General features: G+C 59.0%; 1 protein-coding gene across 1 annotated transcript in view; it reads right to left on the bottom strand.

Annotated features, from left to right (window-relative positions):
* Window positions 1-397: 397 nt before the first annotated feature.
* MEGF8 (multiple EGF like domains 8) overlaps window positions 398-22642 on the bottom strand; it is a 40395-nt gene continuing 18150 nt past the window's right edge. Inside the window, exons 16-41 of the mRNA XM_040252644.1 lie at window positions 22374-22492; window positions 22141-22272; window positions 21951-22064; window positions 21254-21502; window positions 20559-20758; window positions 20110-20320; window positions 19765-20014; window positions 19128-19260; window positions 17409-17656; window positions 17212-17322; window positions 16933-17051; window positions 16314-16521; window positions 15617-15797; window positions 14702-14865; window positions 13924-14068; window positions 12672-12903; window positions 11435-11558; window positions 11077-11290; window positions 10704-10918; window positions 8586-8793; window positions 8230-8389; window positions 7614-7806; window positions 6765-6935; window positions 6545-6675; window positions 5719-5851; window positions 398-3288 (exon numbers count right to left, since the gene is read on the bottom strand). Coding sequence (XP_040108578.1) covers window positions 2023-3288; window positions 5719-5851; window positions 6545-6675; window positions 6765-6935; window positions 7614-7806; window positions 8230-8389; window positions 8586-8793; window positions 10704-10918; window positions 11077-11290; window positions 11435-11558; window positions 12672-12903; window positions 13924-14068; window positions 14702-14865; window positions 15617-15797; window positions 16314-16521; window positions 16933-17051; window positions 17212-17322; window positions 17409-17656; window positions 19128-19260; window positions 19765-20014; window positions 20110-20320; window positions 20559-20758; window positions 21254-21502; window positions 21951-22064; window positions 22141-22272; window positions 22374-22492 — 5631 coding nt within the window. The 3' untranslated portion in view covers window positions 398-2022. The remainder of the gene's footprint in view (window positions 3289-5718; window positions 5852-6544; window positions 6676-6764; window positions 6936-7613; window positions 7807-8229; window positions 8390-8585; window positions 8794-10703; window positions 10919-11076; window positions 11291-11434; window positions 11559-12671; window positions 12904-13923; window positions 14069-14701; window positions 14866-15616; window positions 15798-16313; window positions 16522-16932; window positions 17052-17211; window positions 17323-17408; window positions 17657-19127; window positions 19261-19764; window positions 20015-20109; window positions 20321-20558; window positions 20759-21253; window positions 21503-21950; window positions 22065-22140; window positions 22273-22373; window positions 22493-22642) is intronic.

Here is a 22642-nt window from a genome sequence, read left to right as displayed (position 1 = left end):
TGAAATGGAGAACACTCACTGTGCCAAGGCCTCATTTCAGTCTTTGTGCTGCCTGAGTTCTCTTAATGTCAGGGGCCAGAATAAAACCTGAACTTGGGACCAAGGCAGGCTGTTTTCCTTCCTGAGCTGAGTAAGGGTCTCTTCTCGATAGGGATCTGGGCAAGGGTTAAAAGGTCTCACTGCCCTCAGGTGCCCTCAGTTCATGCCTTCTGGGAAACAAGAGCTTCTGTAACGGTACCACCCCCATGCCCACCAGAAGACATGGTGAAGAGTCAGGCCCTGGCCACATGGCTTGGGGGGTGGGGGCACCAAGATAAGGATGTTTATCCGATGTAACCAGCTCTCAGGTGCCAGGTCAGAGAGCCAAGCCAGCCCATCTCCTACAGACAGCACTGGATACCGGGTCTTCCACACACTCTTTATTCGTTGCTTTTACTGCTCCCCCAATTTCCCACAGCCTCTGATGGCACACAGGGATCAGCCTCTTAGATGAAGGGCCCCAGCAGACAGGAAGACATAGGGGCCCCGCCTTCCAAGGTCCGAAAAACAGCTGGGGGGTGTGGAGTCTTGGGAAAGGAGTCCGAAGTTCAAGATGGTCAGGACTGGGGGAGGCGGGGCAGTCCTAGGGACAGAAGGGCTCAGAAGTCCAAGGTGGCAGCTGGGGTGAGGGGAGGCCCTGGGGAAAGGCCAGATGCTGCTTTAAGGCAATGTCATCTGGGAAGAGTTGTAGGTTGAAAACTGTCATTTCTATTCCCAACCTGGGTATCCCCCTCCCCCACAACCTCACCCAGGCCGGCCTATCAGGCAGGGGCTTTGTCTCCTCATGAGCCCTGGCAGTGCAGCGACGCTGGCCCGGGTATCGGGGAACACCACCTGAGCTTGTCCCTGCAGCCTCATGGTAGCAGAAACAGCATCTTGCTGTGGCTCACTGGGCGGCTCCACTTCCAGTCTCCTCTCAGCAGCACCCCTCCTTCACTACTGAGCCAACCCCCACACTCAGCCCCCTCCGAGATCCTCAGGGCAGTGGCTGTTTCCCTGGTAGGACCTGACTGAGGAGATGGCGCTGAAAGGCATCTCAGGTCTAAAGCCGGACTCCTACTATCTTCCCCCACAGCCCCAGTCTGTCCCACCTTGGCCCACAGTTTGGGCCACAAAGCTGGCGTCAGCCTGGCCTCCTTCCCTCCCCTACTCCGATGTCCACGTATGCCATCGTAACATCCTTCCACTCACCTCCCGCTTCTGTCCCAGACTCCGCTCACAGCCTCTGCCCTGACCTGGCCCATCTCGGGTCCTGTCCCCCTGTGGCTTCTCTCGGTATCTGTCTATTCTCCACACAGCTGAGTGACCTCTTAAATACATCGGATCCTGTCATTCTCCCTCAGAAGACTGTCCAATGGCTTCCCAATGCCCTGAGAATAAAATCCCAAGCCCTACTCGGGGTCGGTGGGCCCCAGGTGATCCGCCCCCTGCTCGACCCTGACCCCACCGCCTCTGCACATCTGGTCAGGGCCACACTGGCCAGCTTTCCGACCCTTTTCAGTAACATCAGCCACTTTCCGCCTCTGTCCTCGCAGTTCCTTCTGCCTGGATCCCGCTCCCCACAGTTTCCTTCTTAAAGTTGAGCTTCGCACACTGAACAACTGACGACCCCAAGGTCCCTCATCTCGTTGCTAACTCACACCGCTCGACCGGTTCAGACATGCTTTTCCTCGTTTGTGCTGAGCGCGCACACGCGCATGTCGACTGACTCTCGGCACTGGGACCTAAAATCCCGCGAGACCAGGGACCTTGACTGTCTCGGTTCCTACTCACGCCATGTCTTCAACAGTGCCTGGCGCATAGTAGGTAATCAGTAAGTAATTGTTGAACGCAGAACAAAGAAGGCTCTGTCCGGGGACCCTCCCCCCAGGGGAAAGAAACCGGAGGTCTCTGAGAACACAGTGTCCCAGTTGGAGGGGCCCCAAGTCCAGGGCAGCCACCCTATGGGGACTCGACTGCTGGGGCTGAAGGTCCCGCCAAGGGTCAGAGGGACATGCTGGTGAGGTTGTCCTGGCTCAGCAGCCCCTTCCGGCCCGCACCAGCCCCGTGCCCACTGCCCCCAGCGCCCCCGCCGCCGCCGCAGTACTCGTGCAGCCGGTGCCGCAGTGTGACGAGCGCTGACCCCAGGCAGGCGCCGTTGGGTGCGTGGGGCCCGCCAGGCAGTTGGAGCAGCAGTGTGGCCACGCCGGCCATGCCATCCTCGGTGGGCTCAAGGGTGATAGGCCCAGCTCGCAGGCCGGCAGTGGTGGTGGGGGTGGCCGGTGGGCAGCAGCCCCCTCCTACAGGTCCCCAGGGCCCGCCGGCCCCTGTCAGCAGCAAGGGTGCCAAGAAGGGCTCAGAGCGGCGGAAGGTGGGTGGCGGGAGCCCGGCAGGCTTCCAGGCAGGGGCTGGGGCAGCAGGGTCCGGCGGGAAGCAGACGGTGACCTTGGCGAAGGGGCGGCTGGCCATCTTGGTCATCTCCTGCAGGTGCCGGCGCTGTTCCTGCCGGTGGTCCAGGGCCTGCTTGGCCTTCCAGAGCAGCACACAGAGCGAGAGGAAGAGGAAGAAGCAGGAGAAGAAGACGGAGAAGAAAACAAACAGGTCAATGTGGGCCTGGTCCTGCCGGAAGAAGAGCAAGCCCTGCGAGTCAGCTGAGCCGTTGGCACTGGGCCCACTTGGGTCTCCAACACCCAGCAGGAGCAGGTAGAAGCGGCTGGACTTGAGAGTGTGGTGCTCGTGCGGGTAGGTGATGACCAGCCGGTCCCTCACGCCACGGACCACCAGTACCGCCGACGGCTCTGTCACCGTCACATAGGTGATCAGGCCCCGTGGCCAGACCTCCCGCACTCGCGGCTCTGCTGGCGTAGCCGGCCCACCTCCAGCCCCGGGTCCCCCCAGATCCCCAGGTCCCCGGGGCCCGTCAGCAGGGGGTGGGGGGGGGGGGGGAGGCGGTGGCGGCTGGATATGCACGGTGTGGACACCAGTGTCGGGAGCCACGCGGACCACAAAGGTGTCATAGGAGGTGGAGACATAGAGGTCCACGGCGCCAAAGGTCACGTCCAGCGTCAGGCGGATGTCCACATTGGTGAACTTGGGCTGCACTCCAAAGAGAACCGTGCGGCCGGGGCCCAGAGCCCGGCGCTTGGGCTCGTGGAAACAGTTGGTCTGGGACGTGGGGTCCAGGCAGTACTCCTGCTCCACGGAGATGAGGCGGTAGCACTGCTGGCCCCCTAGCGGGCTCCCGTGGAATGACTCTCGGCACTTGGCACACTGCGGGCAGGGCAGGGTGAAGCAACTCAGTGTCCAGTCTTCCAAGGAAACAGACTGTATTTTGTACCTACTGGTAAGTAACCTCTGCCACTGTACCAGGTCCTCTATTTTGTATCTACTGATTAGTTGTCCCCATGTCCCAGCAGCTTCCCTGTGACCCCGCCCCCCCAAACGTCCCTGACACAGCGTGGACACTAACAGCAGCCTGCACTCCAGCACTGTGGCTCTTGGTGTCACCCCAGCAACCACAGCACCCTGATGGCGAAGCCGCTGGAACTCTGAGACACAGCGATGCAGAGCTCTGTGGAATCCTGGCTTGACCACCTCCCTAGCCGTGTGGCCTTGGACTAGTGACCTACCCTTGCTGAACTGGAGACTCTTCCTCTGTACCCAGGGAGCAAACACTGCTGAAATCATAGGCTCCGCACGAGTGGGCCTGCCTGGCCTGCTGGCCTTGCTGTTTCTGACTGTAACAGGTAGGTCCTCCCTCGGGGCCTTTGTACTGGTTGAGCCTCTGCCTGGATTGCTCCCCTGCTCCCCCAAGTCTGAATGTCCAGTGTCCTCACGTCCATCGGGTCTTTACTCAAGTGTCACCTTGAGTGACACTTACCTTCTCGCTCAGGCCTTTCTTGGCCACTGTATCTACCATTTCCACTCCCCCATACCCCCGAGCCCTCCTCTCTGCTTCATTTTCCTCCTTACTGCTCATCACTAACACCCTGGGTGTCTGACTTATTTTTCTGTTTATTGCTGGACTTCTCCATGAGTTTGCCAGAAAGTGAAAGCATTAAGTCACTCAGTCATGCTTGACTCTTTACGACCTCAAGCCCACCAGGTTCCTCTGACCGTGAAGTTCTCCAGGCAAGAATACTGGAGTAGGTTGTCATTTCCCTCTCTGGGGGATCTTCCTGACCCAGAGATCAAACCCAGGTCTCCTGCATTGCAGGCAGATTCTCTACCATCTGAGCCACCAGGGAAGGACAGAACATTTTGCCTGTTTTGTTCCTTTCTGTGTCCCAGCGCTCTGCGTAGTGCCTGGCATAACTAGGTGCTCAGTAAATATGTGCGGAATGAATGAGTGGATGGGTAACAGCTCACTTGATTCCTACAGTCTAGTAGAAATCACTCAGTCTCTGAGGTTGACCAGAGCCAGTCCAAGCTCCAAACCCACGCAGCTGTTTGATCCCGGACAGGTCTCTGAGCCTCTTCCTCTTCTGCCCACAGCTCACTGAAGCCTCAGCACAGCCTTTCCGAGCCTTCCGTGTGTGCACTGTCTGCACTGTATCTGTGGCATAGCTCCAACTCAGTGGCAAGCAGTCCCTATATAGTAACTACCACTGCTATCACTGGGTGCTTCCCAGGTGGCTCAGTGGTAAAGAATCTGCCTACCAATGCAGGAGACGCCGATTTGATCCCTAGGTCAGGAAGATCCCCTGGAGAAGGAAACGGCAACCTACTCCAGTACTCTTGCCTGGAGAATCCCATGGACAGAGGAGCCTGGTGAGCTACCGTCTATGGGGTGGCAAAGAGTCAGACATGACTGAGCAACTGAACAGCAACAACTGCTGTCATTAGAAGTGAAAGAAACTGCTTTATCAGAGCCCCCAAACAGCTGCTGGAGGAGAAAGGTCTGAACTCATCTCCAAAGCTGTCTGTTCAGACAAAGACCAACAGGCCTTTTGATTAAACATCAAGAAAGCAAAACTGGTCCTGGGTGACACCTGTCCCGGGTCAGACAGCTGGTTGGGTTTGGAGCTTGGACTGACCCTGGTCAGTCCCAGGTGTGAGCACCTGGATCTGGCCAGTCCTGAAGGCAGACTCCAGAACTCGGTTTTGAGAGCCACATTTTGTTTTTTGCTCAAGCTACTATGATATGAGTTCTCCAGCATTTGCCATCTTTAAGTTGTGACTACCTGTAATGGAGCCTGTCTCCTTACCACCCTGAAAGCCCCCCAGGAGGCTCATTTCTGGGTTCCCAGTATCACGCTGAGGGCCTGACACTGCTGCTGCTGCTGCTAAGTCGCTTCAGTTGTGTCCCACTCTGTGTGACCCCATAGAGTTACAGCCCACCAGGCTTCCCGTCCCTGGGATTCTCCAGGCAAGAACACTGGAGTGGGTTGCCATTTCCTTCTCCAATGCATGAAAGTGCAAAGTGAAAGTGAAGTCGCTCAGTCGTGTCTGACTCTTAGCGACCCCATGGACTACAGCCCACCAGGCTCCTCCGTCCGTGGGATTTTCTAGGCAAGGGTACTGGAGTGGGGTGCCATTGCCTTCTCCGTAGGGATCAGTTTATCAAGCTGACCTTGATCCCCAAGACCACATATACCAGAACCATATTGTCAGTCCTGCCTGAGCCAGGCTGCCTCATCCCAGCTCGGACCTCTTCTGGGCTTGGTGCCTTTGACCCGTAACTTGCATCTCCAGCCGTACCTGGTATTTGTAGCAGTCTCGGCGGTCACTGGGGGAGCTGCCCTGGCACGTGCCCGTCTCTGTGTTGTTCTGACATGGGCAGCCTGTCCCATCCTGCTCATTACACGTGTCCGCGTGGCCATTACACTGGCATCTGAAGAGAGGGAAGAAGATGCGGGTTACAGAGCTCCCATGACCTACAGGGGCCAGGCTGGATGCTGTAAACACAAGCTCCACTCTGTGAGGCCAGAAGAGGAAGCTGAGGCTCACAGTGGTCAAGCCGTTTACCCCAAGGCCACAGAGCTGTTCAGTGGCTGAGTCAGGATTAGAACCCAGGTTGGACGGACTCCAGGGTCAGAAGGAAGGGGATGGAATGGGGAGACTGGCATGAGGCATCTCCCTCAGGGTCCTCTCTATTTTTTCTTATTTTTAAATTAAAAATGTTTTTTAATTTTTGGCTCTGCTGGGTCTTCGTTGTGGCATGTGGGCTCTCAAGTTGCAGTGCACAGGCTTAGTTGCTCCCCAGCATGTGGGATCTTAGTTCTCGGACCAGGGATAGAACCCACATCCCCTGCATTGAAAGGTGGATTCTTAACCACTGGCCCACCAGAGACATCCCAGGGGAGTCTCTCTGCCTAACAGTCTCCACCAGGGCTGCTTAGCAGCCTGCATTTTAGCACCAGCCTCTGAGGTGGAAGGTCTCCCACCTGAGTCTTATCTATTGCCCCCAACCCTGGCCTCAGGGGACCCCATCCTTGCCTGAGGGCTGAGGACTTGGGAGAGGACTCTGGCTCTCAGAGCTGCTCCTATTGGGCAAGGCGGAGGTCCCTGGCCCGCCTCCACTTACTTGGTGCATTTCCCGTCGAGGAGAAAGTAGCCGTGGAGGCAGCTCTCACACTTATCCCCGTAGCTATTATTCTGGCAGTGCACACACACAGCCTCATCTTCACTGGGACCCTCTGTCACCCACTGTTCAATCTGGCCAAGGGAGGACAGGGCGATCACCAACCAACACGGACCAGACCCCTCCTTCAGACCCAGGAGCTCAGGACCCCAACCTCTTTCACCTCATCTGGATCCAGCGAGTACTTCTCCGGCTCCCTCCTGGCTATCTCAAGCTCCTTCCTGGAGACGCAGACGTGGCTGTTGCCGCGACAAAAGGCGTGGCAGGGCCGGCAGGTCCCTCCCCCCACGGCTGAACCCACGAACAGTGGGAGGCACTGCTCACAGTGGCTGCCCTGGAAACCAGGGACAGAGTGGTCAGAGGGAGTGAAGGGTCCTAGTGGGTGTGAGAGTGGGGGGAGGTTCTGAGAGCACCCAGCTTCCCTGGTGGCTCAGACAGTAGAGAACCTGCCTGCAATGCAGGAGACCCAGGTTTGATCCCTGGCCTGGAGAAGAGAGTGGCTACCCACTCCAGTATTCCACGGACAGAGGAGCCCGGCAGGCAACAGTCCACAGGGTCGCAGAGAGTCGGACACAACTGAGCAACTAACACTTTCCACTTCCTGAGAGCACCATGGGAAGGCAGCAGTGGCTCCGGCATTTGGCTTGGGCCACCCCAGCCCCTCTACCGTTTGGCCCTCCACCTTCATTTGCACACCTCCAGTGACGGGGTCTCAGTCCCCTTCAGTCCGGGGTGTTGAGCTCGGAAAGCCATTCCCTACCTGATCCTAAATGCTGTTTCACGTGCTCACCCTCCCTGGCCCAGCACTAACTGCCACACTATTCCCAGGCACCCCACTGTGACGCAGCCCCAGAAGGTGTCCCCACGGTCCTTTCATCCCCCCTGAGATGGGGCTACGCCATCTCCTCCCTGCGTCTAGCTGACAGGGGCTTGGGACGAGGCTTAAGATGCCCGAGCGCAGGCGGAAGGCCAGCAGGGCCCGGGGGCAGGCCTGGAGATCCCGGACGGCCACCTTGGTGTGGTTGTGGCAGAGCAGGCAGTGGTCGCGGGCCCCCACGCCGGCGCAGTCGCTGTGACGGTTGCAGCGACACTCCGTGGAGCAGTTGCGGCCAACAAAGCCGAAGTGGCAGCGGCAGTGGTCGGGCTCCACACACGAGCCATTCACGCAACCCTGGGCGCACACCGGGCGGCACAGCCCCGTCACGCTGCGGGGAGGGGGCGGCGGTCAGGGCAGGGCAGCAGCCGCCCCTCCCCAGGGCAGACCTGGCTGGCGTCAGGGTCCTCACAGCTTCTCAGAACCCACCCCAACCACCCACCCTCTTCTCCACTAGTCCACCCCGCCCCAGGTCTGTTCCATCACTGCCCTGCTCCCGGGTCCAGCCTAGAACTTCCTGCGGGAGCGATGGCCCCCCATTCCAGGGCACCCTCTCAAACCAATGTACCAGCCTGCCCTCCCTGGATCGAGCGCCTACCTCACGCCCTCCTCCACACCTTGGACTGTGTTTCCTTGCGTCCTGCTTGGGTCCATGCCCCATCCTTAACTGCTCCTCACAGGCTCTCCCACTCCACGGTCGGTCTGGCCTGTTCCCCTCAACCCCACCAGAGCCCTGGTCCAGCCGGAGCCTCACTTGTCCATGGTGTAGCCTGCCTTGCAGCTGCACTCGTAACCGTGGGGCCGGTCGTGGCAGTTCTGGGTCTCATTGCAGTCATGGTGCCCGTTGGCACATTCGTCCTCCGGGGGGCAGGAAAGAAAGGCCCAAGAGGCCCCAGGTCGCCCACACGTCAGCCCTGATATGAGGATACCAGGCTTCGCTGGGGGGCAAGAGCCTCTGTACCTCCCACCCAGCCACCCTGGCCCTTGCTCCCACTTTCCCTGAACACCACCTATGAGGGCCCGCACGTTCATTCTCCACACCAACCCCCATATCGGAACCCAGACAGGCGCTGGCCCTCCTCACCCCATCCCCAAAACCGTCTGTCTCACCGTCACGGGGGCCACTGAGTCCACCCTCCAGGCAGCGGCCGCCCCCATCCTGGGCCCCCCAGGTACACCAGCCACAGTGGGGGCGCCGCAGACAGAGGGCGCACTGGGTTGCCTGAGCACAGCCCAGGGAGCAGCTCTCGGGTCCGCGGAGCAGCCGCCCACAGCCTCCGGCCATACACCGCAGGGGCAGGTAGGAGGGGCTCAGACACTGCGGGAGCGGAAACGGCAGAGGAGGAGCATCAGACACACGTGTCCTGGGGAACTCCCTGGGCCGCACCCTCTTCTTGGAGATCTCACCCCTGCCGGCCACAACCAGGTGGGCCAAAACGGACATCACCTGGGGCCACGGCATCCTCCCTTCCCAGCCTTTGTAACTGGAAGTTCAGACCGGAAGTCAGGCTAGGGACAGCCTTAAAACTAGACTGTGTGGACCGGGGCTGGCCGGGCCGTTTGGATAAACATGTGACAGCAGAGGAAGAGAGTGGGGAGGAGCGAGGAAAGAGCAGAGGCAGAAGGCAGCAGAGATGAGACCCACACACACTAAAGACAAGAGAGGCAGCCTTCCGGGCTCCCTCTCCAGTGCCTGGCTGCACTTCCCACCCGCCTTACCAGAGGCGCCACTATGTTGGTGTAGTGAGCCCTCTCTACCACCTGGCTTGGGATACAGCCGTTTCTTACAATCAAGGAAAGGCAATGGTCCCAGGTGGACACAGAAACAAGATTCAGGAGGGGGGATGCCAGCTACAGTCTCTTAGAAAGAACGTGGAAGAGGCTTCCCTGGTGGTCTAGTGGTTTAGGACCTTGAACTTCCTCTGCAGGGGTTGCAGGTACAGTCTCTGGTTGGGGAACTAAGATCCCTCATGAGGCACAGAGTGGCAAAAAAAAAACAAAAAAACCCACTTTTTTTTAATTAAAAAAAAAAAGAACGTGGGCCCAGCCGTTGGGGCAACAGGATCCTCCTGCCCTTGGCTGGAAGGATTTGGGGTCTGTGGTCAGGGGCTGCAGTGCAGCTCACGCACCATCACTTATTGTGTCCGGGCACTCAGACAGGGTATGCAATGAGGTCAGGAACTTACCTCACTGTATGAGAGCATTTTATTTATAGCTCTGGCCTTAAGTAAAGTACAAGGGGAAAGGGATTAGTCTAGGCTGTCTGTCTGGATGCACTCAGGAAGAAACAAAGCAATTGTGCAATCCTGAAATAGAAAACCCTGACTGCTGCGGCCGGAGCTCTGAACCCACTGCGGGCTATGCCGGTGATGAGCTGAGCCTGGCTGAACAGCCGGAGCCAAATTCTCCTCCAGGTCAGGCTTCCAGATTTAAAATTAGTGTCCCCCTTGGCAGACAGCAGGGCCATCGGGAAGGGGGCCGAGAGAAGCCCAAGGCTCCAGTCGGCCAAGTGTTCTCTTCTGGGACCACTGTAGTGGCCCAATGCGATGCTGCCCAACACCATTAACTGCGTTTCCTGGAAGAGATGCAGGATCCCAGCTTGTCTGCTGACCTATGCCCACCGCCTGGCAAAGTGCCCGGCACGAGGAAGGTGCTCGGTGATGAATTTGGTGAAAGGAGAAAGGGAGGGAAGGAAGAAGCCAGCCAGTCAGTGGGGAAGACAGCACCCTGTTGCCTGCCCCAGGCTCTAAGGCCAAAGTCATTCAGAACAAAGTCTGACAGTTACAACATGGCTGCCCTTGAGCCACAGCACAACAGGTCTTGTCTGCACACCTGTTACATTTGATTTGTTGCGGGGGGATGGGCAGCAGTATTTTTTTATGTTTTTAATTTTTGGGGGTTTTTTTGGCCATGAGGCATGTGGGATGTTAGTTCCCTACCAGGGATCAAACTCACAGCCCAGCACTGGAAGGTGAAATCTCAACCACTGGATCGCCAGGGAAGTCCCCTTGACCTATGTCTTTTAAAAAAACCCTGAGCCAACACACTTTAGTTTTTAACTGCTTCTCCCAGAAGTCAGATGTGGCAGCGGCCCTCTGACATTCCCACGCAGCTTCAGCTCCGTGCTATCCACTCAGCCGCCCCACCACTCCCTCCCGCCTCCCAGCTCCTCAGCTGCCTGCGGGCTCTGAGGGGAGGCCCACCCGCACCCCCGGCCGGGTGTGGTACCTGCTGGAGGCCGCTGCTCCAGACGCAGTGCTGCCAGCCCCCGTCAGCACCCTTGGAGTCCAGACACGAGGTGCAGTTGGGCAGGAGGTGACAGGGTGTGGGGCAGGGCAACGGGGGCGATGACTCCACCGGCATTGGGGACACATTCAGCAGCGAGTGGCTGAAGCACGTCCAGTCGTAGGTGGGCTGCACCGAAAGGATGCGGCGGGTCTCCCCTGAGGTTGGGGGGTGCAGGGATTAAGAAGTGGGTCCAGGTCCCTTGCCCACTCCCCACCTGCCCCCTCAGACCAGGCCGCTGAGCCCCTGGCGTCCCTGGAGCAGGAGGCCAGGCCCCCCCGGACTCCCCTCTCGGGGAGCAGGCCTTGGCACTCACCCGTCCTCTTGAACTGCCGCGTCCACATGCACTTGCCCTCCCTGGTGCACTGCTCGCAGTCGGCCGCCCCGCACACGGCCTCAGAGCAGTTCCCGGCCCAGAAGACCTCGCGCTGGTTGATGCGACAGTCATTCTCTGAGGTGCATGACCCATTGCGCCCAATGCAGGCACCCTCGGGGCAGTTGGTACACCACTTACAGCGGGGGGCAGAGGCCTGGTGGGGGGGGCAGGTACCGGCTCAGAGGGGTCGTCAGGGCCCCCAGCACCCCTCCAGTCTCAGTTCCTGCCACCTGATCCCAGGTGAAGAGCCCCGTGGTGCCTGAAACACGTTCCCCAACCCCCCCACCCCATCACTCACCTCTCCATCTCCAGGCTGCAGGGTCCGGGGATGGCGGGCCAGGCACTCGCTGCAGGTCCGCAGACGTCGACATTCCTCAGGGGAGTGGGGCATAGGGGAGCAGGGGGCGCCGCCACAGCCCAGCCTGGGGAGGCGGGAGGCCTGGCCCATCACGCTCAGCCAGGCTCCATCCTCCCCGCACCCGGCGCCCCTCCCTGGTGCCTCCTGGACTCTGGTCTGCAGGCCCTGCAGGTCCATCCCAGTCTCAGCACAGGCCTCCCAGACTGGCCCCTCCTGAGCTCACTTGGTGATGGTCCCACAGCCACCTGTCATCCCAGAGACACTGGACAACACCCCATGTCCTCCTGGCACTCCGCTCATGGAGGCCTCTTCTTCCCTGACCACCCCCTCCTCCCCAACCCCTGCAGCCCCCTGCCCAGGTCAAGGCTCCTCCTCTCAGGCCTCCACCTGCAGACTCCCCTCCCCATCCCCTCCTCCATGAGCCCACCCTGCCCTCTCCTGCTCACCCCTTTGGTGATTCCCCATCACCCACGTGGAGGCTCGCAATCCCTGACTCAAAATCCTTGAAGGCATACAAGTTTCAGAATTTTCTAGGTTTTAGAAAAGCAGTGGGTGTACCCACTGTTATATAACACCCCAAGCAGAGTCTGGGGGAGCATCCTAAAAATCAGACCCTACAATGGTCTGTAGTAAACACGGTGACACATGTAATGGGACAAAACAAAGCCCATTAGTACGTCAGCAAAGGGTAACTGCGGCCAGTACAATTTGTGCTAAACCCAGCAAAGTACTTTCAGCCTCCCAAGATAGACGCCTGGATTCCCAAACTACAGACGAGGAGTCTCCGGAGCTGGACGCAGCCCAGGGCGGCTGGGCCCTGGAGCCCTCTCTGAGCAGACCCACCCACCTCTCCAGTCTCAGCCTTCCCCAACTCAGGTGTTTCTAAAAGCCACTAGACACAGCCCTACTTCCAAATCTTTGTGGTCTAAATGACCCCAAGCTTGTCATTTGGGGCCCAGTTCAGACTCAGCTGCCCCAGCCCACAAACAGGGCTCCCCATTCAGGCACTCCTCATGCCTGCCCTGCCTATGATGAGCTGGCCCTTCTCCCAGGGGAGCTGGTGTCCCGACCAGACAGTACCTTCCTGAGGCCTCCCCAACAAGCCTGGCCCAGCATAGAGCCCCCTTTGGACGGCACCAGTACCACCCACCCATGTGCTGTCAGTCTCCGTGGTTACCTGTGGGCCTGGTCCCCAGACAGGCAGGCCCCATGGCACCAGGTACAGGCCCCAGTCTGGTTACAAGCTTCGGGCGAGGACAGCAGGCGGCAGGGGTCAGGGGGCAGGGACAAGGCCAGCAGGCGGCCCAGGGCCACTCCCCCAAAGCCTCCTGAGATAAACAGGCGACCCCCTACCGCGGCCACAGCGTGAGCCACAGACTCTTCCATTGGCGGTCCCACGGAGGCTGGGCCTGGAGAAAGACAGAAAAGTTCAGAGACACAGAACAGGTGACTGGAGGCAGAGATCCACACACAGGAACCAGTCAGAGAGGGATGCTGGGCAGAGAGATGGTCTAAGAAGAGCAGAGACAGACAAGAAAAGGCAGGCAGAAGATAGACAAGGCCGAACAGAACAGGACAATCAGATACACACAGCAAGACAGAAAGAGGGAGAGAGACACACCAACAGGAAAGGGAACAGAAAGAGTGGAATAAAAACAGGCAAATTTTGTGGAACCAGACCATGGTGGTGCGTGAACACTGTGAAGGTACTGAATGTCACTGGATTCATTTGACAGTGGCTGATTTCGTTACCTGAATTTCCCCTAAGTTTTCATTTATTTATTTTTATTGGAATATAACTGCTTTACAATGCTGTGTTAGTTTCTGCTGTACAACAAAGTGAACCAGCTATATGTATACATATATCCCCTCCCTCTTGGACCTCCCTCCCACCTCCATCCCACCCATCTAGGTCATCACAGAGCACCTACTCTTTTTTAAATCCTAAAAAAAAATAATAATAATAACAGAGTGGTGGAAAAGATAGATTAAAAGCAAAAGAGAACTAGAAATAGAGGGACAGAGAGAGAAACAAAATGAAAAGGAGACAGAGCCAGAAACACAGTCAGTCACTTACGATGGTCAAATGAAATACGAAGGCAACATACAGCCCCTTGCCAGCCTATGAACTGAGAGGAAACACCCTCACATATGACAGTCATCTCTAGAGAATGGGATTATGGGGGATGCTTTTCTTCCTATTTTACGAATTATCTACCACGACTTCATAACCAGAATTTAAAACATTCCTTAAAAAAAAAAAAAGGAAAGAGGGTGTTTCCATGGGTGCTGAGATAATGTGGAGAGGACAGGAGCTTTGCCTGTTGGTCTGAAGGGGTCCACGTGACTGCCAATGAGTGGGGGGTCTCAGGCCAGGCCAGAGCGCCCCCTGGTTGTTCCGGGGCCTCCCGGGAGGGCAGCGGACTCACCAATGAGGTCAGGCAGGAGCCAGGTGTTGCAGTTGACCTGGTAAAGCAGCACGTCGCTGCTGAACTCGTCGGGGTCTGAGCGGCCCCCAAGGACCACCATGGTGTCCCCTAGCAAGGCGGAGGCGTGGAAGAGTCGGGGCCGGGGCTGTTGGGGGAACACGCGGCAGGGTGGCCTATGAGAGCCCACGTCCTCCGCTTCCTCTCAGCCCACCCAAGAGACATCTCCTTTTGGTGAACCCAGAACCCTCATGCCCCATGCTGTTCCCCGGGAAGCCAGCCTGGATGGCTTGAGATGAACCCCTGGTTTCTTGTGTGACCTCGCCAGCTGGACTGGGGGGTCTCCTGCTGAGGCTCATATTTCCATCTCCCTTTGCAGTCTAGCCCCAAGAAGGGCTTGGAAACTTGTTAATGGATGGAAAATGCAGCTGTCTCTAGGCACCCAGGTTCCTGCTCTCACTCACACTGATGCCTTTGGCCTTGGAGGTGGAAGCACAAGAGACCTCAGCTCCCTGTTTCATAGCTGGAGGTGCCAGGAAGGGGAGGGGCCTGTCCAGGCCTCACCCAGAGTGTGGGAGCACCAGGTCAGAACACAGGCCTCTGATCTCCTGGTGGATGATTCTTACCTCCAGGTCAGATAGAAGAAGGGGAGACTTGGGGGAGGGAACTGGAAAGGAGGCAGAGTAGGAATCCAGGGTTGAGCCACTCCCTGGGGCACTGGGAAAGGAGGGGCCCTCCCCCCACCCCACCCCGACTCATCTGTCTGGTCCTTTTTCCTGACCTTTGCTCCCTGAGAAGGGGCCAGCAGGCTCCAGGTGCGGTCAGGGCAGTGCAGGGAGTAGAGCTCAGGGGATGGGGCTGCCAGCTCCACATGGAAGCGGAAACCCCCAAACACGTAGAGGGAGTCGGTGGCCTCGTGATACACAGCAGAGTGACCGTAGAGACCTAGGGGGTGCGGGGAGAGTGAGCACAGAGTCTGGGGGAAGGGCTGGGGGTCGAGAAGGCCCCCTGGGCTCCCCTTCTCATGACCACGACACCACCCTACCAGGCCCTGACGCCGGAGACCTGGGAGCCTTTCTCAACCCCTCCCTCTCCCTTCAGTGCTAAAGGACGGCCATTGGAGACTCTGGGAAAGGGAAAAGAGAGAGACAGGGTGATCAGAGGGACCTTGGGGACAGTGATCAAAGAATGGCAGAAGGAGAGGGCCTTCCCTGGTAGTCCAGTGGTTAGGAATCCACCTTGTAATGCAGGGGACGAGAGCTTGATTCCTGGTTGGGGAACAAAGATCCCACAGGCCATGGGACTAGAGAGCCCTCATGCTACAACTACTGAGCCTGTGCGCCACAATTGGGCAGTCTGTGCGCCACATCAAAGGATCCCACGTGCTGCAACTAAGATCCGGCGTAGCCAAAGAAGGAAAGAAAGAGGAGAGGGAGAGAAAGGAAAATACCTGAGGGGCAGTGTTCTCGGGCCTGGGAGAGGGAAAGTGCCCCACTGCTACTAGGCAGGAAGTGGGGCAGCTTCTCAGGAAGTCTGGGAGGGGTAAGGAGAGAAACTGAACTTCTCAAAAGACAGCATCCTGAGAAGGTGGGTGAGTGACGGGGTACACAGGGAAACAACAGGTGTAGGGGCAGTGACCAGACCGGAGTGGGTAGAGAGGACGGTCAAGAGTCAAAAGGGCTGTCCCCAGGCCCACCTGTGGGGGGCGTCCCGCTCTGAGCCCCGGACACCCAGGTGCCAGTCGCCAGCTGGTACTCAAGCAGCTGCTGGTTGAAGCCATTTTCCGGGGAGTAACCACCCACCAGGAGCAGAGATAGGCCTCGGCGGGCAGTAAGCGTGTGACCAGCAACGGCTGGCAGCTCCACAGTCTGAGGGGCCTGGAGGATGAAGGGCGGAGGTCACCAGGGAGAGGGGCAAAGATCAGGGGTCATTTTGTGTGTAGAAGCAAGGCTCAGAGCTCCCCATTCTCCCCTTGAACCGCTAAGGGGGAACGGGTCAGACCCCAGACCTTCCCACCAGTCATGGTCCCGGCAGGTGAGCAGACCTATCACTATTTCTGCCTGTTTGGTGTCAATTCTTCAGGTGGAAATAGCCCGGGGTTCCTCCAGGAAGCCCTTGCTCCCTGGCTCTTACCCTGGCTGCACAGGGCTGAGTGTACCAGCTCGACAAGGGGACTGTGTCCCAGCCTGGCCACCCAGAGGGTCACATCCCCTTGGCTGGGGACTGGCTCAGGAATTAAGTGTGACCCAGGACGGCCAAGGAAATTCAACTTCTGGGACTTGTGCTGGGGCCCCAGGAGGAAGCATCCTCCTCTGGGGGCAAGGATGACTGGAGCTGCTCTCGGCATCTCTGCTGGAGCCTGGCTGTGGGGACCTGGGGATTGAGATGCTCACCTTCTCCTGCCGCCACTGCAGGGTGGTGAGGTTGAGGACCCAGAAGTCCCGGGAGACACCCCCAGCTGTGAGGCCCCCCAGCAGGTACATGGCCCCACGGCCAGCAGGCACGTAGGCAGCAGCGTGGAAAGAGCGAGGGGAGGGGCCTGGGCCCCCATCCTCGGCTCCTGCCAACATCTGTGTCCACCGCCGTTCACTCACTGAGTACCTGGGGCCAAGATGCCAAAAAGCAGCCTCACTATGTGGCAGTCAGCCCATAACCCCCTGGGGTGACATCCCCCCACTGGTACCCCAGCATCCCCTGGAAATCACCCCCCACTTGGCAGGTACCCCAACACCTCTAAGGTGACCCTCCTATGACAATCACTGTACCATCCTCTGGGGTGACCCTCCTATGACAATCACTGTACCATCCTCTGGGGTACCACCACCTCAATAAGCACCCCAGCCCCTGAGGTAAGCCTCCTGTGACAAGCATCCCAGCATCCTTTGGGGTATCCTGCACCTGTGGAGATTTTTCTGCACCCCCCTCAGGGGACTCTTATGGGACAGGCATCTCAGCCTCCCCTGAGGTGACCTTTTGTCATTCAGGTGTCCCACCTTCCCAGGCCGTCCTCACCTATACAGGTTTCCCAGCAGCCCCTGGGGCAGGCCCAGGCCCCCAAACATCCACAAGGTGGCCTCAGGTCCCTCCACCATCGTGTGCCCCAGGCGGTGCAGGAAGCGGCTGGCAGTGTCCTAGGGGTGGGGCACGGACAGGAGAGCTCAGGTGAGGTCATTACCAAGTGGCAGGCTGGGTACAGGGTCTCTGGGGGTAGTCTGGGGAATAGAGCAGGGAGAATGATCCAGGAGGCGGGCTGCACAGCACCTCCCTGGGAAGTGGTGTCCTATAACTCACAGCTGAGAGGCGGCTGTCCATGAGGGTCTCCCAGACCAGCTGCCCACCATCCAGCTTCATGGCACAGTCAGGACCTCCGAAGCCCTCAGCACAGACGCACACACCCAGGCTCTGGGGGACAGCACAAGAAGCTGGGGGGTTGCCCTGATTACTACTCCCACCCCCGTCCCACCTGGCTTGCTCTCTTCTACCCGTACCTGATTACACGTCCCCGCCCCGTTGTGGGCATTACAGTTCTCAGGACACACAGCCATGCGGCAGTGCGGGCCAGCCCAGCCTTGGGGACACCGGCAGAGTCCAGCACCTGGGACCCCATCCTGGGGCACACACTCCTGGGGGACAGGGCAGCTCCCAGGGCCCCCTGACCCACAGCGGGCAGAGCCCACGGAGGCGTTGAAGCCCCAGGATGAGGAGCCATTGGCTTCCCAGTGAAGTACCAGCAGCCCTGTTGGAGAAGAGAGTCCCGAGGCGCGTCACAAGGCCGCAACAAAGTGATATTTAAAGAGACAGGGGTTGGGTGTCCCTGGTGGTCCAGTGGTTGAGACTCCGCACTCCCCATGCAGGGGGATGGGTTCGATCCCCGATCAGGGAACCAAATCCCACATGCCGCAACTAACTGCATGCTGCCAATTAAGAGCTTACATGTTGCAACTAAGCTCGTGCCACAACTAAGACCCAGTGCAGCCAAATAAATAAATAAATATTTTTTAAAAATACAAAGAGTCGGTAGGCCTGCAGGCTCTCTGACCTCATCCCCTCTCACCCTTCCAGCTCTTTGCACTCCAGCACCACTGGCCAGCTTCCTATTCTCAGAACAGGAAGTTATTGTTTGTCGTTGTTTAGTTGCTAAGTCGTGTCCGACTCTTTGCAACCCCCTGGACTGTAGCCTGCAGGGTTCCTCTGTCCACTGGATTTCCCAGGCAAGAATACTGGAGTGGGTTGCCATTTCCTTCTCCAGGGGATCTTCCTGACCCAGGGATCGAACCTGGGTCTCCCGCATTGGCAGGCCAATTCTTTACCACCGAGTGTCAGAGCCTGGGCATCTGCTATGCCTCCCTCCATAGTCGTCTTTGCCCACACCGCCCCCTTCAGGCCTCAAGTAAAATTTCACTTCTGCAAAGAATCCTTCCTCACCTGCCCAGACAGGCCAGGTCCCCAGTCCTTTCCATTTCCTCTCGTTCCTTCTCAAAAAAGTGTCACTATTCTGACTATAATTTGTTCACTGCTGTTTGTCATGTCCCCTTCTGCTGTGAGTCCATGAAGGCAGCGCCTGGGTCCCTGATTCCCTTTGACACGCCCAGCATGGAGCCCAGGCAGGCCCAGCTTGACAGCTGGGTGCTCAGTAAACATTTGCTGGGTAAAATGACACAGAGGACCCCTCAGCTATAGCAGCTCGCTGTGCAGGGTCTGGGTTTGCATGCCATCGCCAGCAGAACTCCAACTCTGCCCTCTCACAGCCTTGCAGCCACTTGGTTTTACAATATGAAGAGAAGCATTTCCAAAGACGGGCCCTTTCACTGCAGAGTAGCATCTCTGGCCCCCACCCATGGGATACCCCTACCCATGGGATACCAGTAGTACCTCCCATTGTGACAATCAGAACATCTCCAGAAACAGCCAAATAACCCAAGGGGCAAAGTCACTCCTGGTTGAGAACCACTAGGCTGAAGAGAGATGCTCGGGGGCCACACCAGCTACATTCTATGTCCCCCACTTGGACCTTCTTTCCAGAGACACAACCCAGGCAGTGCAATCTTCAGCTGAAGAAACTGAGGCCCAGAGGTGGCAAGGAATTGCATCACCCAGCAAATCAGTTGCTGGGACAGTCAGGCTGGGTCTTGAGCCCACCTCAGGCAGCAAGGTACAGGGACAAAGGACAGTCCAGGACCGTGGTCCCATTCCCCCAGTGCCCATACCAGACAGGGCCTGCACAGTGAGGGGCCGGTCCCGCCGCTGGCCGCAGAACGCAGCAATGAGGCTACGGTCCGACTGGACAACACCGGTGTCCAGGAAACGTGGGAATCCATCAAAAGCCAGGACGTAGCTCAGCTGGAGGGGTAAGGAGTCAAGAATCAGGGGATGATGAGGAAGAGACAAAGCGATCCTTGGGGTCTGGGAGGAGAGGAGCTCAAAAAGAGAGGGCACTCTGAGACGGGGGCAAAAGCTGCTTGAACCACCTAGTTCGACTGTCGGCCACCATTCCCAAGCCTGTGTTGACAGCAGACGTGGCTAATCAATCAGGCACTTGTGCATGGAGGCTCTTTCTCAATACACGGATCCTGGCAGCCGCTACCAGTCGATCAGAGGTGGCACTCAAGGTACAAATGTTTACCATGTCTGGACTGGGGAATGGGAAACTGGGGTCCAGGAAACAGGAGGCAGCCTGGCAAGTGGGAGGGTCTGTGGGCTGAGGAACAGAGGGGTATAGGGGCCTGAGGAATACAGTTGGGAGTCTGATGGATGAAAAAGCAGGGACGTGGGGGCCAGGGTCTGTCTGAAGGTTCCCCCTGGGTGGGGGAACGTGGGCCTGTCACGAGCGCCCTTGGTGCTCACCGTGCACGGGGTGCTGCTGTCGGGGGAGAAGGTAAGGGTAAGCGGGGGACAGAGGGTCCCGGGGGCACAGGGCTGCAGCACCTCAGTGGCCGAGACAACCCACACACAATAGGACAGGCCAGGCCCCGCTCTTGCTGCCCCGCCACCTGCAGGCAGGAGCCCCCCAAACCGGCGTGAGCCCAGTGCCACTGAGGACACGTTGGTGAGGAGGGCACGACCCCCACACTCCCGGAAGCAGGAGCCACCTGCCCTGGGGGGAAGAGAGGAGAGGCAGCGTCAGATCAGTCCTGCCCCGGCCCGCCACGTCCCTGACCCCCACCCTGGCCTGGCTGGCCCCTGGCTCACCGAGGGTCCCCATAGTAGCCAGGGGAGCAGAGCTGGCAGTGGGCACCCTCGGTGTGGTCCTGGCAGAAGCAGAGCCCGCTGAGGTTGTCACAGTGGCCTCGGCGAGGGTCCCCATGCCCATTGCACTGGCAGGGCCTGCAGCCGCCGGAGCCCGTGGCGTTCCCGAAGCTGCCGGGCCGGCACCGCTCACAGTGCTCCCCCCACGTCCAGTCTGTGGAGGTCCCCACGGGCAGGAGGCAGGGTCAGGGGCCAAGGCAGGAAGGAGCCCGACCCTGTCTGATCCCACCTGGCTCAAAGAGGGGCAACTGGGACCCAGACTGAGGAGGAAGTGTGGATCCCAGGAGGGAGGGCGGGCGCTGAACAGGCAGTGGGACCGAGGGACCTGGAGCTGGGGTTGGGGACTCAAGAGCCCTGGGGAGGTGCTCAAGGCCAGCAGGCTGGCTGCTCACCCTGGCACTCATCGCAGAAGCCGGGCCCCCGCTTGTGGCAGTGGCTGTGGAAGTTGCAGCCACAGTCCCGTGAACAGCGGGGCGTGGGGGGGCCCGGGGCAGGAGTCGGAGGGGGCAGGTCCGATGTCCAGCCCAGGTCACACACGCAGATGAAGTCTGGGGGGCCGCTGCACACACCGTGGCCACAGTCCTCCAGGCACCTGAAGGGGCGTGGCGGGGTGGGGGAAGGATAGGCAGGCCTGGAGCCCCCAAGGTATCCACCCCTCTCCCTGCTCCACCCCAGTATCTCCATGGCAACACCATCAGAAGCTACTGCCTGTTCCAGGATCCTGGACTCCGTGGGTCGCCCTGTCTCCAAGGTAACCCCATCACGTGTAGTAACTCCTGTCTCTATAGAAACCAAATATCACCACTGGTGATCTGTTCTCTGTGAAAACCCCTTTCAACTTGGTCCTCCTCCATCTCTATGGCAACTGCGGCCTCTAGTCCAAGGGTGACCTGTCTCCACAGTAACTGTGTAACACTGAGGACCCTGTTGGTCTAATGAGGGCCTGCTCTGCCAGGTAAAAACCCAAGGCTCACTGGGGAGGCTGGCTCCAGGGAAGGCAGCCTAACACCAGGATCAGTTCCTCCCAGCGTCTCCGCCCGTACCCGCCCTGGGCTGACATCTCCATGGAAACCCAGGCCCCACTCACGTGCGGTTGCAGTAAGTGACGCCATCGCCCTGGTAGCCCCTCTGGCAGTGACATTCGTAGCTGAGGGGTGTGTTCAGGCAGGTCGCCCGCAGGTGGCACCGCGCCAGGCCCAGGCGGCACTCGTCCACATCTGGACAGCGGGCATATGCCCAGCGGGCGGGGAGGGCCACAGACAGCCCCAGGCCCTCCCCGACCCACAGGGAGCAGTTCCCCCCACTCAGAGGCCCTGAGAAGTCCCCCTGGAGGCAACTGCGGGTAGAGGGGGTTGAAGAAGGCGGTTGGGGTGGAGGGGCACAGTAAGGAGAGAGACAGAGAAACAGGGACAGGGAGAGAGGAGATAAACCAGAGAGATACAAAGATGAATATGGAGACAGACAGAAAGAGAAATGGAAGACAGGCAGAGAAAAACCCAGGGAAGCCAGGCAAAAACGATTTTAAAGGACAGGAGTGAGGGGCAGATATAGACAAAGGGAGGCAGAAGAGAAACACAAAGATCAGAAGAAAGAAAACAGAAGGGAGGATGAGAGGAAACAAGTCACAGAAACAGGGAAAGAGTTGGGAGGGAGAAAAGAGAGAGAGAGAAGTGGGAGAAGAACAGAGAAAAAGGCCAAGGGTCAGAGAAACAAAGAGGCCGTGAGAATCAGGGTGGGCAGCGAGCCCCCGCGGCCCCGCCCCGGCCCCGGCCCCGCCCCCTCACCGGCCCAGCGTGGGGTTGTCCTCGTTTCCACACCAGCCACACTCGTGGCTCTGCAGACACTCGTGACAGCTCGGGAATCGGTCACAGCTCCGGCACCGAGGCTCCGAGTGCACGCTGCAGGGAGGCGGGTGTGAGGCCGCCGCGCCCCATCTCCACCCTCCCCTTCCGCACCCCTGCCGCCCGGCCGCACCTGTCATCCCAGCCTCGGCAGCCCCCGTGCGGGTACCGGGCCAGGTAGGCGGCGAACAGGAAGCAGGTGCGGGTGGACTGGCACCAGGCGCACTGGCTCGAGTTGGCCAGGCAGTCGTCACAGGTCAGCCGCCTGGGGGCAGGCAGGGCACGGGGGCACCGGGTCAGGGCACCGCCCAGCACCCCCACACACACACCCTCACGTGCCCTCTCCCCGGGCCCAGCGGCGCTCACTGGCTGCAGAGTGGGGGGCACTCTTCCGGACTCTTCAGGGCGCCCCGACCCCGGCCACGCCGGCTGCATGCTGCGTCCCCCTTGCGGCTGGTGCTCTGATGCCACTCACAGAAGGGGTCCTGGGAGGATGGAGGAGGGAGAGCCCAGCTGAACCTTCCCCTGGGCCTCCTGGCGCCAGGCCCCCAGCACCGGCTCACAGATCCCTGGTCCAAGCCCGCCTCCCTCCTGCAGCCAGGGAGATCCACGGGTTCTGCCTGACCCACACAGCT

This window comes from Oryx dammah, unplaced genomic scaffold (assembly GCF_014754425.2).
Source record: "Oryx dammah isolate SB20612 unplaced genomic scaffold, SCBI_Odam_1.1 HiC_scaffold_13, whole genome shotgun sequence".
Lineage (NCBI taxonomy): Eukaryota > Metazoa > Chordata > Mammalia > Artiodactyla > Bovidae > Oryx > Oryx dammah.
Note: the sequence above shows the minus strand (reverse complement) of the source record. Positions and strands in the feature narration are given on the sequence as shown.